The sequence below is a fragment of the Tympanuchus pallidicinctus genome, unplaced genomic scaffold (assembly GCF_026119805.1).
Source record: "Tympanuchus pallidicinctus isolate F22 unplaced genomic scaffold, pur_lepc_1.0 scaffold4, whole genome shotgun sequence".
In the NCBI taxonomy this organism is placed as follows: domain Eukaryota; kingdom Metazoa; phylum Chordata; class Aves; order Galliformes; family Phasianidae; genus Tympanuchus; species Tympanuchus pallidicinctus.
The window spans coordinates 32,016,482-32,034,161 of record NW_026294758.1 but is presented as its reverse complement, the minus strand read 5'-3'; the positions used below and the strand labels follow the sequence as shown (position 1 = coordinate 32,034,161).

Below are 17,680 nucleotides of genomic sequence, written 5' to 3'. Positions count from 1 at the left end.
ACTTGAATGGCATCCTGAGGGACATAAAGTCTTTACAGGTATTTCCTACTTGCAGCCTCCTAGCTGTGACCCACCTTGAAAAAGCAGGAACAAACAGTAGTCCTCTCACTTTGTTTTAGTTGGTAGTTTCTCCCTCATTTCCCAAATGTATAGCCTCAGCAGGCAGTAAATCTCTGTAGAGATTTATTTATTTATGTATTTTTATTTGTTTGTGTCAGTACTGTTTCTGACTCAGATCTTCAGCTAACATGGTTGTCCCTTTCTGGTTCTGATCCACTATCCATGCTCTCTTCTTCCTTCTTTAGAGCTCTCCATCTTTAGCTTAGGGGGACTTAGAGGTGTGGAGAAGGACTCTCCACCTGCCCTAAGCAGAGACAAGGCTACAACCTCACTCATCTTGCATGTCTTGGCCGTCTCCTCAGAATGTGAAATTTGTTTAGCTTCTTCCCCTTTGTGGGACTTAAGAAAGGGCTGTTAGTCTGCCTATGTCACTGCACGGTATCAGACATCAATCTCATTTTCTGATTAATGGATACTTCTCACCCTCTGATGATTTACTCTGGCAACTTGTCAACCTGCTCATAAAGTTTGTCAAACTGGGTACGTTTGTATCTATGGCACCTTCCCTGCCCTAAGGCTTGATTCTGTGAAGGTCTGAGCAGCTCTGTCATTCTTCTCCTTTTCTCTGTTTGGGTGTATCTGTCACCCAGGAAAGGTTATGGTCCATTTGTCTGGGTTTCTACCTCACCCCACCTGTTACAGTGGTAACGATTTTTATTTCACTAGAATGCTGTTCTGCTGTTCCCATTTCAAAGTGAGGGGAGGAAGGGAGGAGCAGGAAGGGCCCAGGCATGGTTCTGTCCCCCACTGGACTGAGAGCAGTGTGCAAATTGCAGGAAAATGGGACAGTGGTGGAGAAGCTGTTCCAAGCTGAGAGGGACGAACCATCTCTGATCGCAAAAGCTGAGTGGTGGGAAACTGGTCAGTGTACCCTATGAGACTCACTGGTTGAATGGGAGCTAGGGGAGCAGGGTAAACAGGTCAGTTTTCTGGTAGATTCAGGTTCCTCTTACTCTGTGCTCTAATCAAGAATTATTACCCATGGATGCAGATTTTGTAACAGTAGTAGGAGCTACAGGCCGACAAGAAAAATATTACTTATTGAGACCAACTGAATACTGGCCAGGAAAACAAGTAGGAATACATACGTTCTTGTACATTCCAGGTTCTCTGAAACCATAAAATTCAGGCAAGAATTATTAGAATAAATGGATACAGAGATTAAATTCAATAAAAGAAAAGTGGAGCTAAGAACCAAGGAAGACCAACTGATGGAAATTTTAAGTCTGGCTTTAATACAGACTGGGAAAAACAATTATACATAAGCAGTACCTGTTGAGAGTGCACGATCTTAAACGGAAAAATAAAATAAAATAATTGATAACTTTGTGGAGTTTGGATTATTAATTGAATGTGAATCCAAACACAGCACCCTAATCTTGCTGGTGAAAAAACTGGATGGCAAGAACAATTACTTGGTGCAAGATTTGATTGACAGAATTAACAATTAACAGAATCATTGAAAATATACAACCATACACCCAATGGTGACAAATCTATACACTATATTAACCAAGTTGAGGAATGAGCAGGTGTGGTTTACCATCCTGGATTTGAAGAATGCTTTCTTCTTTATCCAAAGAAAGTCAGAAGTTATTTGCCTTTGAATGGGAAAATCCCGATACAGGAAAGAGGACTCAGCTAACTTAGGCAGTGTAACCTCAGGGTTTTAAGAATAGCTCAATTATTTTTGGGAGCCAACTAGCCTGTGAACTTGAAGCTTGGGCTCACCCAGCTCAAGGTTGAACTCTCTTGCAGTATGTGGCCGGCGCTCTCATTGCCACAGTAACAAAAGAGGACGGTGTTCAATGGACTGCGAGTTTACTGAATTTTCTTTGTTTAAAAGAGCTTCACAGCCTTGTGTGTATTCCATTGCATTCAGATATTCTTGGAAGTACCAACTGATGAGCGGTCTATTTCATTTTTGAAAATTAAATCAATCATCATGATTTTTTTATTATTATTTTTTATGTTACCAATGACTCAGAAAAAAGAACAATAGCTTTTTACTGCAGGCATATGAATTCCTTAACCACAGGAGCTAGCTGAAATTCTGAATGTCTTTTTCTGCTCATATATTTTTTTTCTTTTTGTCAACTGGGAAAAATGAATTCTTGTTTGTTACACAGTGCTGTATCTGAGTCCTTGAAAGAAGGCAAATGAAAAGACTGACACATTGAAAATAAATAGGCCAGTTATATTAAAACTACACAGCACATCAATGCGAAATGAATATTCAGCTCATTCTGTCTACAGATTTTATTCAATATTTATTTAGGCAGAACTCCCATTGATTTCCCTAGGAGCTTTTGTTGAATTTGAGATGAAGTATTGGTTTTTATTGATTTTTTTTTGTTTTTAATATTACTTGGAAAAAGAATTTAACTATGATACAAAACTATTTCCACCTGCATAGTAAATTGGCATAGTTGGGAGAAATAACACTGAGTGGCAAAGTTTGCTGTTCCAGAGCATAAAAGGTCTTCCTATCTTCTCTAACAAGCCTATACCAATTACTAGATGCTGGAATTTCTTTTTTTGTCTCCATTGTCAATACCTTGGAGGCAGACATCCAGGTTCCAGATTTTTAATTTTAATCTGAAAAAAATCCAGCTTTTCTGTTCCTGGAGAAACAAACACATATCTCAAAAGGCATATTTCCTAATTACTGAAGCAGCAAAATCTGAGGAAAAAAATCTTTGTTCAACTCCCATTGGTTATTACTAATTAGAATTTTCTTATTATTGCTGCATAACAGCAAGCATCATATGCCCTCACCATAATTTGTAATATTGAGGTAAATAATTTCCCCTGACCTCTATTCAAAACTTTTAGATAATTACAGAATAAGCATGCTGAGCATATGAAGTCCAACACAGCAGATGATACAGGTAAATTAACCAAAGGTTTCCCACATAGAACACGGTTTGTCTACAGAACCATACATTATCCCCTTAAAGATCTTACTCTTGCTGTCGTATTCAAGACCTCTTCCTTAAACTTTATCCAACAACAATATCTTTCATTCACTCTTCTAGTGAAGCTCTTACTTAACAAGGCATGAATAACTACATTTATATATCTTGTTTAACCACATTAATCATAACACTCCAGTTTATTTGTTTAAAGTGAGTCAAAAGGACTCAGATAGGAATTTTGTGGTGCCCAAATTTTAAATGAAAAAAAAAAAAATCTTTATAACATCATATATTTAGGAAGGACTTTTGGAGAATTCTTTTTATTTAGATATAAGAGCGGACAAATAGAAGTCTGAAAACAACCTATGTCAGTTGCAACGGAATAAAGAATGACACTGAATTGTAAAAGTAAATTCAGATATCCCAACATGCTGATTGTAATCTAATTTTCCTCAAGATCACATACGTAAATATGCTAATTGCTTAAATATTATTATAAAAACAAACAGGCACTCTATCAGCAAGGAATTAGCAGTAGCTTTTTCTTGACCACTAGAAATGAGATATACTTAAAAGAAGTTATTAGATCTGGTACCCAGCTGGATAGAATATTTTTTGCTTTGTCATTAAAAATCCTAGAGAGAGGTAGTGCTTTGTTTTGTTTTTAAATAGTAATTCTGCAGCCACTATTTTTAATCTACTTTAAATATTCTTAGGTTTTCAATCACTTTTCAAACTATTGCACAGAAAATATACTTGAAATCGAACTGTATCATTTTACATCCTAGTCCACATCACATTTTGCTTACTGAAAAAAAAATAGTAATTTGTAATAAACACTGACAACTGTCTTCTGAAAATAAAAATAATTTGACATCAAGTTGTTTTTTTTTTCATTTCACAGATTAAATTCAAGATTAGTGGTGCAGATTTTAACTGATAGAGGAGACATATAGAATATTCCTTTCACAAATATTACTCTTTGATGTTACACTTGTACGTACATGCACCAAACACATAATACAGTGCTAATTATGAGCAAGTCTATAAGTATTGATCAAATTAGAGTAAATATTGCTAATAACTAGTATTGCTTATATCCTAATGTTAACACTGCACTTCTTTTTACAACTACGAAAGAAAATAAGACTATTTTCATGATGACAACATCATGTATCTTCTAGCATATTTATTTTCAAGTTTATGAGTCAACTTTTATTATAATGAGAAATATATAATAAATAGTAGTACAATGAAAGACCTCTTCATCTATTTAACCTAGAAATCTTGCAAAGGCCTTCAGTCAAAATTTCAAATTATAAATTATGCACATTGTGAAGTTGTTTTACATTAAAAGACTTGCAAACCAATCCACTATAATACTTAACTTTGTATCTAACACTGGGGAAAACAAACAAATAAAGCAAACAAAACAAACAAACAAAACCTAAGCAATCACAGAGAAAATATAAAGCATAAAATTCTCAGTGTTCTATTTTTCCTTCCCTATTGACTGAAAACTGAGAAGAGAAAAATGTAGCTTTACATGTCAAGCCTCTTAAATAAAATCAAAGTGTACTTCTGGAGTCATCTACAGACATGACTAATGTTAGTATTTGATATTTCTTTATCATATAAAACAGTAAATTGTCGCATGCGTTTCAGGACGTAGAGCCCTTTGAATGACTGATCAGTCTCAATGCTCAAAACTGCTGTACCACAATGTTGAGAACAACTAAAAAGATACAAATACACAAATGCACTGAGAAACTCTTCAATCTACACACAAAACCAAACTCTAATCCAAAGTATTCAACATTAATCCTGCGTGTTTTTGAGTAGCACTGAAGTCGAGGGTCATCTTGAAGAAAAAGATAGCCAGTATTTAAAACATGTAAGGTTTCTCAAGTGTTCAAATGATATTTGATTTGCTTAATTGGATTAGAAAGAGATGAAGGAGAGATTTGATCTATTTTTTTTCCCAGTTGAATTTGGTAAAAGCTATTGAGTTTTGATTGCTGAAGTTCTTACAGAAAATGGATTAATTAATTGGCAAATACATCATATGAGACACACAAACATACAAAATGTCATTTTCTACTATTACACAGAAGCAATCAGAAAAAAAGTATGAATTTGAACATTTCAACCCTATAAAATTATAAAGATATCCATTATTTTGTGAAACATAGAAAATTGGGCAAAACACCTTAGTTAAATGTTGTTCTTGTTCTTGGTCACTATGAATGTTGCTTACATGATAATTGTGTAAAAAAGAAAGCAGAATTGACATTAATACTTTGTTACCAAATTCCAAAGAAGGTAGTGATTACTGTGGAACCCCTGAATTGCAAATAGTACTTAAACTAAAATACAGTAGATGCTAACATACAGTGCAAAAGTTATTAATAGACATGATACATGCTTTACATATAACTATCTATATTTTGGGGGGGGTAGGTGAATTTGCTATACATTGAGGATGTCATTACTTGTCTGTCGCTATCCACTGATCAAATTTACTGCATTCATTATTCTGACTGAGCCCAGGCAATGGGATATAAACTGTTGATTATATCAGTGTTATAGATTAAAGGCCTTCCTGTGAATTCTCAACCTTGAAAGTCTGAAATAAATTTTGATAGAGGTTTCCATTGGCACTAGTTTAGATATACTGTTAATGTTTTCGATGTTTTATTATGTTTCATTCGTATATATAATTGCCCAGAAATTATATGATCTGTAATGGGATCTTCATTGCTATCTCAAAGAGAGAATAATAAACAGAAGATAACTATTAAAGAAGCTAAAGAAAAATTAAGGGTATTTCTATTTTCTCCTCATCTTAGATTTCATATCAGCTACAGACTAGAGAAGAATTGCATATTAATTTAAATTGTTTTTGAAAAAACAACATTTTAATATATTTTAAATCCTGTTCCATTAAGTTGTCAGAGTGTACATAACTATTCAGTACAGATGACCTGCATCCGAAGGAAATTCCTAACACCTTCTGAATTAAATTGTAGTATTTTTCTTCCTGCAAGTAACATCTTCTCTACTGATATTTCTTATACAGTGACTTATACGAATAATATAATCAAAGTTTTTAATTATGGAAACTTCTATGTGAAAATCTCAGTATGATTAAGTCATTTTTTACCAGCTTTAGAGGAGATCTTCAACTGTAATATTAGCAAGGAGTCTGATGCAATAACAATAGTAGCAATGATAATAGTATTGTAACACAATAATGATATATAAAAATATATCAATATATATACTTGAACTGACATTATTATTATAGACAGTAATAAACAATTTCTTGTTTATAGAAATAACAGTCTTTGCAGTGTATGATTGAAAATTTGAACAGAGAAAATAAAAGGCTCTGTAAACAGAATAGCTTTACAAACAGATGTATAAAGAAATGTGAATTTACATGGAAAGTAGCCAGTTTCTTGTCTTTATTTCCATTCAATGTCAAACCAAATATTAATAGTTTTAGACACAGTTGAGTTACTATGTGTAGAGCGTTTAAATATGTTTTGTGCAACACTTCAGTTTTAGAGAATTTAAAAACAAAATGACTGCGTTTATAGAGTATCAATTTCCAGCAAGTTCTGAAGAATTGGTTTAGTAACTTTCTGATTTACAACAGGTGAGACATCTCCCAGTAAAATAAAATTGTTTCCTAGCACAGGAAAAAAAAAAAAGTTTGTTGCTTTAAGTTTGAATAATCATTTAGAGCTCACAATTGACCTATATAGTTTCTTCCTCATTACTGTCTAATTCAAACTTCTTTCCAGTACTTTGGAACAGTAATTTTTTGTAAGAAAGCACTGGAAACAACTAAAAAAGAAACATTACGAAAAACTTTAAAAAGGTTAGAGTTTGCAGCAGCAATTCTCTTCTCTTGGTAGGGAAAGTCAGAACTACTTCTCAGAGGAAAAAAAAAAAAAAAAACAACAGAAAAACAAAAAACAAAAAAATAAACTTTCATGTTCTAAACTATATGGTCTGTCATCTTCAGAATACCTAAAAATTATTTCACTGAAAGGAGGAGTCTTTGGATTCCAAAAATAATTCTAAATACATCACCATTTGATTATTTGACTTAATAGCATTAGTGTTGACACTTCAAAGTTCAAAGGTCTTCCATCTTTTCTTAATGGCAGCTGGTTCTGAAGAAGGGCATAGCAAGCTGAAATACTTAGAATTTATTATCAAAAAAGGAGCCACACAATTAAAGGAAGAAGGAAAGTATAGTTTAGAGGAAAAACTGAATTATCATGCCATTAGTTTTGGTTACTGATAACCTGCTTTCAATCAAAATTAATAAATAGAATTGAACTTCACATGTTTTTGTAAATGTACTTGAATATATTAATATATTATAATACTATATTTATATAGTAGAATGACCTGCTGAAAAGGATTTTAACTTCTGATCAACTTTTTAAGAATTTCAATTTGAGTAAATAATGTTTGTGGAGGTATGTAATGACTACTGTACACATGTGCTGTAATTAGTAATTATTTCTCTTGAGGTCATTCTGTGGAACCTGCTGCAATAAATTCATAGCTTGTCATCTGGTATGAAAACTCCCACTTACAAAACTCCTACTCTCACAGTGAAATTTCTGCTTCCAAAATTAAACATACATACATAGGTATATACATTTATAAAAGGTGGGGTGTTTTTTTTTTTTTTTTTTTTTTTTTTTTTTTTTAATATTAGATATTGAAAATGAGAAATATACATTAGATTGGCCAAGCTATCTTTCATTCACATGTGAACATTCCCTCCATCTTAATTTAATTTCACAATCAATTTCCTTGCCTGTAAGATAGACAGAATTCTCACTTTTCTTGTTCAGATAAGTGCTTTTACACAGTAGTTAAGATAAACAAAAATACCGTATGTACATAAATACTAGCATATACTAGTATATGTGTATACTAGTATATGTATATACACACTAGTGAAAAGTCTGTTCATTGACCATATTTGAATTTGGCTTGGTTTTGGGAACTATCTTTGTAGTAAATGTATCTCACACTTGATTTATGATTCATAATTCTGTATTATAAAGAAGCTTAAGTTCCTCAAACCTTGTTTCCTAAATTATAAGAGTGACCTCTAGTGCATTTTTGCTTTACTCAGTGCTGCAAGTCTTTTTTGTAACCATTTTAATATGCCTGCTTGTAAGCAACTTATTTAGTTTTGTGTATAGTGCCAAATGCTATTAATTTACAAGTCAATTATCATTGTCTTGTGAAACTGAATGTATTCATTATAAACTGCACAATGAAGAATGATGAAGAGAATTAAAGCTGTGACTGGTCTACAGCAGGGTGTTTAACAACAGGAATTTAGTAGTCATGTGTAGAGCTACTCTATGCACTTGAGTAGCAAATGAGACATCATTACTGAGTGACAGTACAAGATCATTTTTGTGCTGCAGTGTGAATGTCTGGCTTATGGGAGCATGCTTAGTTTACAAAAAACCATCCAAAACCCTGGGCTATAGACCCATACAGAACTTCAAACTTCCCTGCTATTGCTCAAATATTTCCAAGGATCTGTACCCTTCCAGTCACTGGGTTGTAAGATTATTCCTGAATATTCCTCCTTTCTTTGGCATTCACTTTCTTCACATACAAGCATTACTTCAGCCCACTCCATCCCTGTGATGCATGCTCAGTGCCTTAACAGAAAGGGGAAAAAATATGCTCAGTTCAGGTTATGAGCATTTAGGTAACTGTTCTACCACATGTATGCAGAATGAAATCCTTCAGCTTGCTAAAGCTTAATCAGATGGAACAAGACTCGCTCAGAATGATTATTGAATGAGAAAACCCCTCAAAATTAGTTCATCCATAAATTCTTTGTTTTTAATTTAAAGATATTTAACTTAATTCAAGACTACAGCCAGAGATGTTTAGGATACACATCAGAATTACATCCTTGAGGGCAGATTCTCCTAAAAACAATAATCACTGTTCTATTTTGTAACACCACTCAATTGGCTATGATTCACTCTTTTTTAAAAAACTTCTGGTATAAACAGATATCATTCTTTTCTTTAGTCATGAATTGTTAATACTCCCTAAGCAATCAATGCAGAGTCCATAAGTCTTGTAATCCACAGTTTTCCTTATATTTGTACTGGTGTTGAACTACACAATGATGTCTATCATTGTTATTTGAATGCCAGCTGAATTCAGGAAATGCAAATACTAGCTTTCAAAATCATAAACTGCTAAAAACTGAGCTGATGCCATATACAATAGTGATCTGCCAATATTTCCATGTAAGACATAATTCCTTGGAAAACGTTGCAATTATAAACAGAAAACAGAAGATCAAATGGTTCTGAACACAAATCCCTTAGAAAAATGCTTTCAGAATGTAAGCTTCATAAACGATACCCTATATGTAGGCTCATAATAAAAAACATGTATGGATATTTTACATTTTCAGTGTAGCAACTTGCAGGCATGATATCAAAACAGTAAACATTAAACCACAGAATAATATTTACTCTAAATGCAAATTAAAAAATCTGGAGGTCTTCAAAACACCCTGAAATGAGTTATAAATCATATACAATACTTACATGTATTCCCTGTCATTACCATGCTCCTGTTATGTATAGACATGAAAAACAGCAGCTTCAAGAAGATTTCAGTGGCAGAATCCATGTTCCCATTCACTGAGGCACCCAGTGTATTAGGAAAAAGCTGCTTCGTAATTCAGTCCTATTCCTGCTTCTTCTCACTGCCTCCCTCTCTCTCTCTTCTTGCAGTGTTTCTCAGCTGCCAGACATCTCAGTCAAATGCTCTCCATGTCTCCTCATATCTCCTCCAAATCAAAAACACGCACCTCCAAATCTGCTCCACCCTCCGCCATCACCACAGCAGCAATCCCTGAAGCAGCAGCAGCAGCAGCAGCAAGAATATCTCCTCCAGTTTCACAGCGCCACTCAGGACTAAACTGCCAGGCTACACTGCACAGCTCACTTACAGGGTCTGCGCACTAACAATGCGTTCTGGAAACCCCTTGTGGTGACAGGCAGGAAATGTGAGACTGATGAAAACGAGAAAAGCCAGACAGTAAGACTGAGCAGCCAGTATATGAACACCATTACACAGCCATTTGCTGGGTGCTCACCCTCGGCAGTTCTGTCTTTTTTTGTAGTTTTATTTTCTTTCTATTTTTTCTTAACTCTTTTATCTGTATATTATAGAATACAAAGTATAAAACGTATTATAAATATATAAAATATTATAAAATATACAAAATATTGCAAGTTATGCATTTTTGAATGAAAACATTGTGTGTGTTATAGAGATTCTGGGATTATATGTAAGAAGAAAAATCTGCGTTTAGTGAGTGTAGACAAATTGAGACAGGCTGATAAGCTGCACCTCAGAAAAAAAAACATCAAGAGTTATCTTCTTTGAGTCGACTGTTATTAATACTGACATAGAAGAATTAAGTTTCAAATACTAAGAGAAAATACTCATAAGCATAAGACTGTGATAAGGTTTGCTGAAGATATTTAGTTTCCAAACATATATGTAAAACACATACTATTTTTTCTGTCTTTTAAGAAATGGAACTATCCTAATGTTTTTAATGTAAGTACAAACATCAAATTTAAGAAAAAGCTTCAGCAGAATTTTAGATTATTACACTGGCAGTAAATCCCTAAAGCACTTTTTGTAACAAAGGTTAAATGCACATGTTAACAATAGAAAAAGATACAGTTCTCAGTCTGCTTATTACTTCTGACATTATCTGAGGAAAAACACTGCACAGAATGTTGCTCCTTAGTGGCTTCCACTCTGCAGTGTCTTTAGTTGTTATCCAAAACTAATGAAACAATACTCTTTGAAGGGGCATTCCCAGTAGTTCTGAAGTGCATTTACAGAAGACTTAGGAATTACAGTTTCAACCCATTGATGAAACTTGACCAAACTTCTTCAAGTGGACTATTTATGAGCTCTGACGTACTTCTTTTTATTTAAGATGGTGATAAGTTTCCTTCTTACATGTAGCAGTGACTACAAAATATAATACCAATTACCATTTAAAATCTGTTTGGTGTCAAGAACTGTGAAACAAAGTCGAAAATTTGATGAAGCCACAGAAGCTTCTGAACATTAGTTACTTCTTTAAACCAACTTTCTAAGCCCTTGAATGATGGCTGTTTCAACCACAAAAGAAACACCAAGCCATGTATTTGTTTCATACTGCCTCAGCAAAAATAACTTCTGGTTTGCAAAACTATATCCAAGGCTCAAGCAAAACATTGAGGGAGGGAGGGGGGATAGGGAGAGGGGAAGAAAAAGAAAAGGAAAGAAAAAGAAAAGAGGAAGGTCATAGATATTTTTCTTCATTTGTTTTTGCTGAATTATAAGTAAATACACAGATGGAATATAATGTAATTTTACATTTATTGAAAAGACAGTCTTTTAGCAAAAATGCTGAAATATATACATACGTTGGTGCATGGATGGACAAAATTACGGAAGTCTATCCAATATCTCAATGCACTTAGAATGTCAAGAATATATATATGTATATATTCATTATATATTATTATATAATATATTGTTATATATATTATTATATATTTATATATATATATGTGTGTATATATATATATATATACACACATATATATATATATATATACAAAGAATATGGTTTTTACATAGGGATTAAGCCATGGTGCCCAGAATGTGTATAAAATAGCATAGTTTGACTCACCCAGAACATTGCAACCTCCTCCTTGCCTTTCAGCATATCTTCCTCCTACATCCCTTATATGTTTCTGCTAAAATAATCCTAATAATGCTAAAAAACCACCCTATTTCTGTATGTCATGTTCCATTTGCCTCCCATTAGGAGGTTTGTGTCAATGGTTTACGGGCTGGTTTGGCCCAGTTCTGTGATGAGTGGGGCGGAGGGATCCACAGATCCGCGCTTCCGGAAAAAAGGAAACAGGGGTCCCCAAAACAATCAAAAACAGAGGCAATGATCTGAGGAGAAACAAACTAATTTACTAAATACAGTATGGGAATGCAAGATAACACACTATAATACAATATAATCAGAATTGAAGCTAATAAATCGAATATAACGAGAGAATGTCCAAAAGGTGGATAGGCCTCACCTCAATGCTGAGGTGAGATGCGCAGACCAGTTGAGCAGCAGGGAGATGGGAGCAGCGCCCATGACGAAGGGCAGATGAAAATAAGTGTCAGGTGACCTTGCAAGGAGTTAAACCTCCTCTCCATGACTGCAAAGTCCCCTGGGGAATGTAGTTCTCCTTCTTTTCTGGGCAGGTACCCAGGACTTGAGCATTAACAGTTAAAGTCCCAGTGCCCCACATGATGTTATGATGTGGAATACTGAAAGCCAAAAATCACAAAACCATGACAGTTTGTCTTTAACTTCTGATTTCTTCTTCACTGATTTTGAATGGTCTTTCAGATTCCTTCTTGTCTATATACCTTTATTTGCAAGCTTTTCTTCCTATTACACCTTTTTATTTTCCTTTCCTTTTTCAATGTTGTTAGCCACCTTTTCTTGAAAATTTTCCTGCATGTTTAATTGCTTTCCTATTCTATTTTTCTTTGAAAAGTAGGATTCGTCCCATTAATTTACTGCAAGATGTCTCCCTGTGTGATCTGCTTGAATGTATCTTGCAAGTTCTACAGATCAGTGACTAAGATATGTTTTCTTATAGCTTCATTCTCACATTTGAAACATCTACAAAATTTGGTTGTAGCAAAACTTTAATAAATTTTCATATATACCTTCATTTTCAAATGTAAGATTGTAATGTAAGCCTAATTTTTTAATATACCCAAAATACCAGGAAAATAATTTCCCCTTAAAATTATTCTAACAGTGTCTTTTGTCTATAATGACACTTCTACATTTGTTTTATCCGTATTCCTTGTTTTACTATAATCTGCTTATTAATTGTAAGCCACTATGAAATGATGATAAAGACAAACAGTTGTAAGCTTCATCCTGGGGATAGCATTTTTTAGTATCTCTGTAAGAATTTCAGCTTTACAAGAAAAAATGTATTTTCATTTTCAATTAATTACAATTTAATGACAAAAAAAAAAAAAAGAACACAGAGTAAATTAATGTTTACTTATGAAATGCAAGCACTGAAGCAAGCAGAGTAATCAGCATCCAAGATGATTGACTAGAAATATTGTTATTCACTCATTAACTTCTGCATCTCACCCTTAACAGGCTCCATCAGGCCAGAATTTTCTACATCCAAAAATGCTACTTAACCCACCTAATAGAAAGAAAGGGATACAACTGGTGTAGTTTTAAAATTTTCATTCTTCTTGATCTATTTCTGTTCTTGATTCTCTCTGCTGGATGGCCACAGTAAACCCTACCTCTAGTGTCACCTGCTGCAGCTTTGATGGCATTACAGATTTTTTCTTTACAGCAACAAGTCATGTTGTAAATGTACGTTTTAATGCAAATTGAAGTATTTCAATATCATTTAAAATCTTCTCAGCATTGCTAGCAACCCTGCAGAAAAGCACTGTTGTAATTGCCTGCAAATACTGCATTCAACAGAAATACACAAAGCCAAACATAAAACCAAACGAGCAGTCTCATTACAAAAAGTACATTGATAATGAGGCCATATTTTAGCCATTTTTAAGAAAGAAAAAAAAGAATTTTTATCCACCTTACACTACTGTATTAGGTTTTTTTTAATGATAGATTTCTACAATAGGATGGCATAAAAAGAAAATAATCTTGTAAAAAATGAGGACAGCATAATTGATAGTCTAAACTTTTTTTTTTTTTTTTCCTCCAGAAGGGGCAGTGCAGTTTGTCTGCTGGTTGCAAATCTGCAAGTACCAGTATCTGTTAAAAAGAAAAAAAAAAATCTACTTGTGAATAAATTTTTACCAATTATGACACTTCACTAAGAATTTAAAAGCTATGGGGTTATTCCAAAAGTGATAGCACCTATTTTATTATGTTGTTCCACAACATCAGAGATGGACTTTGCTGGTATGACATTAGAGGTCTCATCTATAGTACATCCAATTTTGTTGCTGTGTGACAGATGGCAGCAGAGGAGCAGTCTGACAAAATAGCATCTGATATGGAAGAGCACACTATGCAAAGATTGAGTTCCTCCATGAAAAAAATAAAAAAGGTTAGAACCACCAATATTCACTGATGCTTGCTGAACATTTATTGAGATAAAAGGGTGGAACTGGGCACAGCAGTGGTGCACCACAGTGGGTGGTACATTTCAGCAGTAACACTATATCACCTGCAGCTTTTTATGAATGCAACATTCAGACTCCTTCTCATCACTGATTAAAAAAAAAAAAACCTTTAATGGTGCTGATTATACTGAAAACCAACATTATTTGGCTGAGGATTTGTTCTCTCAAATAGCTTTGTTATGCTCTTTGCATCTATGGTTGTTTCCATCAAAATGAATAGGAAACATTACTTTCATCCCAATCTATGTATGACAGAAATCAGAACAGACTAGACATGGCCTAGTTAAACTGCAGGAGAAAAACAGCACATGGAAATGTTCTATTTGGACTGTCTGAGCACTGCAGTAACAAAAGATATGAAATACAGAAAAAAATATATGACTAAACAGAATGCTTATCTGCTGCTGTTTTGTGTAAAATAATTCATATTTCTCTCCTGGAAGGATGAAGTGATTTACTAGAGGCATCTTTTCTTTTCTTTTTTTTTTTTTTCTTTTTTCCTTTTTAAGTTTTGGTGCAAATACATATCCATAGCCCTCTTGATTCTCCTAATTTCTTGTTCAGGAGTTTTGATAAATAAGCATTCTGACTACTGTGGGCCCAACTTAGGAAGTTTCAGTACAGACAATGAATTTACTCATCTGCTAATAAATATGATAACAAGTCTCACATACATACATAAAAAAAAGAATGTAAAAATTAATTTGTACTCATAAAATAAATGGGGAGAAGTAGTTAATAAAAATATCAAGACAGCAGTCTTGCACAAGCCTTGATACTAAACCACTGTTGTGGTTACACAGTAAAATATGTGTATCATCTATGTCAAGTGATGACAGCAACAACAGTTCTAGATTAGAAGAGTTCTTAGTTTGAAAGTGTTCAATAATGGAGGTGTTCAGTCTCAATTGTTCAACTGGGTACTAAATGTAAGTTTCTAGTGTGACTTAACAAAAAAAAAAAAAAAAAAAAAAAAAAAAAAAACAACACCAGAAATCAATATGTAATACAATTATAGAATGATATTATAGTTGGAAGCAGAGCTTCTGAGGAGCCTGGAATCAGGTGATATCAAAAGGCCCGACAAGAGCAAAGAAATTCAAGAATCCATTTGACTCCCAAATATTAGGAATTTAGGAATGGGGATGGAAAAATCCAGTAACAGAGTAACTCCTGTTTGTTGTTCCAATAAACATAATTAAATCCTGTAGAAGATTCTGAATTTAGGCTCCCTTTTCGTGTATAGATATAGCCACCTGGACCATGGAATCAATCTACAAAGACTTTATTAGGAGCAGCATATTGAAATTATTTTATGATTTTAGTTCTCCACATAGGCTAACCTGGGCCATTGCCCACTCAGTGTTCTCACTAGTGTACTTATTAATCAAAACTATCTTTCTTAATGTATTAGATAGGGAGCTTAGCCGTCCAGCTGAAATGCATAGCTTTCAGGCATCTGAAAGCTAGATGAGGAGCTGCTTGTCTTGATCATGCCCAAGGATATGCCCACTCATCCTGATGCTACATCCTGATATTACAGTGCATCTTGCCTGACGTTCTTTTGTCTACGCTAACTGTATGAGAAATGTAGATTTGTTTTATTTAAAAAGATGTTGCACTTTTTTTTTTTAATACTCTCTTTCTTTGTATAACAAGCCTAGATTTCATTGTCAAGAAGGAAGAGTCAAGTAACTGTAATTTCATAATAACTGTAATTTTTGTTGCTCAGTGCAGAGGAAACTCCTTCTTGAAGTAGAAATCTTAGCAAGATAAGCATTAATAGTTTTTTGTTTGTTTTATCCTTATGTAATGTTTATTTAGGTTATAAGAAAAAATATACTTTAATTATATGTGATAATTTCATGTACAAATTACATCAATATAGTAGAAAGCAGACAAGTGTTCAGCTGCTATAAGATTTAACTTGTGGAAGCTCTATTTCCTCAATGTTAGGAGAACAAACAACATGGTACAGCTTCTCTACCTTAATTTGGGTGAAATTTTTCTTTTGCCAACAGAATTTGTGAGTGCATTAGGATACAAATCTGATGTTTTGTTGAAGCAATGCATATTACATAAAAAGAAAAAAAAAAGTAAACAGGCTTGTGCTAGTTGAACAAGATCACAAATATGGGACTGAGCTTTTTCAAAAATGTGAGTATTTCTAAATTGAATGGGCAGGTCTTACTTGCATTGTCAGCACTTAGAATAAGCTAAATATAAGCAATGTCTCATTGATTGTTCAGCGCGTTAAGATACACATACATTTCTCCAAAGGGTAATCAATTTTTTTTGTTCCTTTCCCCACCTCCCCCTTCCTTGAGATGTTATTCATAGGCATTAAAAAAGAAAGAATTGTATTGTTCTTCTTATTCTTAATACCAGTATTCCCTTGTCATAAATCTGTGGAGATCATTTGCAAAGCGTAGGCTTTTGAAAGTAGGCAGTTTGCCTTTATTATACTGTGAAACAGAAACACAAAGAGGAATATATTTGGGATGCAATGGCAGCAAGATCAGTAAGCCCATGAGTATTTCTTCCCATTCATACTTGGGATACAGTCAAACCACATGGCAAAGACTGTTTCATTCTGAACATAAAATGAACATTTGTTTTGTATGATTCTGTTTTATATAAAACCAAAAAGAAAAAATTCTACACGTGCTGTCTTATTTCAGACATGACTGAACAATTTCACTCACTTACTTAGACTGTATTTTTTACAGAGTACTGCATTAAGAAAACAGACAGATTCTTGTCTGAGAATAAGAAATTCATGGGAATTATGTATATCTATGTTTGATCTCTGGGAAAATGTCATGAGACACAGCATCCCAAAGTCCTGAGGTGACAAATGAGACATTAATGAATCAGAAATGCCTGGTATTTTTTTCCAGCTATTATACTTTTTTTTTTTTACTGCCACCAGAACTTTTTCAACAAGATTAGTAGAAAAAAAGTAGAAGCCTGCTGGTTTAATACAGAGGATTACATATCAGTGTCATGTTTTCTCTGCTGTTCAGTACTTACTCCTACACATTCACTTTTTTTTTTTCCCTCATTCTCAATTGGTCATGCTCTCAGCTTGCTTAGAAGAATACTAACTTCTGATTCCAAGCAGTTCAAGAATACTAACTTCTGATTCCAAGCAGTTCTATTCTTCAAAGACAGGGCCTGTACAATCTCTAATTGCCAGTCCTTCCTTTGTAGTGAAAGCCCACACAATAGTGTAAATTACACAATAGTGTACTGATGGTGAGCATATTTTTTTCTCCTGGGAATTTCTTTGTTTTCTGTAACCTCTTTGCAGACTTCAAAATGGTTAACTACTGTAATAG

At 33.8% G+C, this 17,680-nt stretch overlaps 1 protein-coding gene across 1 annotated transcript in view; it reads right to left on the bottom strand.

Moving 5' to 3' along the window:
- Window positions 1-10,024, bottom strand: part of CNTNAP4 (contactin associated protein family member 4) — a 176,857-nt gene extending 166,833 nt beyond the window's left edge. The window contains exon 1 of the mRNA XM_052701256.1: window positions 9,662-10,024. Within this exon, the coding sequence (XP_052557216.1) occupies window positions 9,662-9,746 (85 nt within the window). The 5' untranslated portion in view covers window positions 9,747-10,024. The remainder of the gene's footprint in view (window positions 1-9,661) is intronic.
- Between the last annotated feature and the right edge of the window lie 7,656 nt (window positions 10,025-17,680).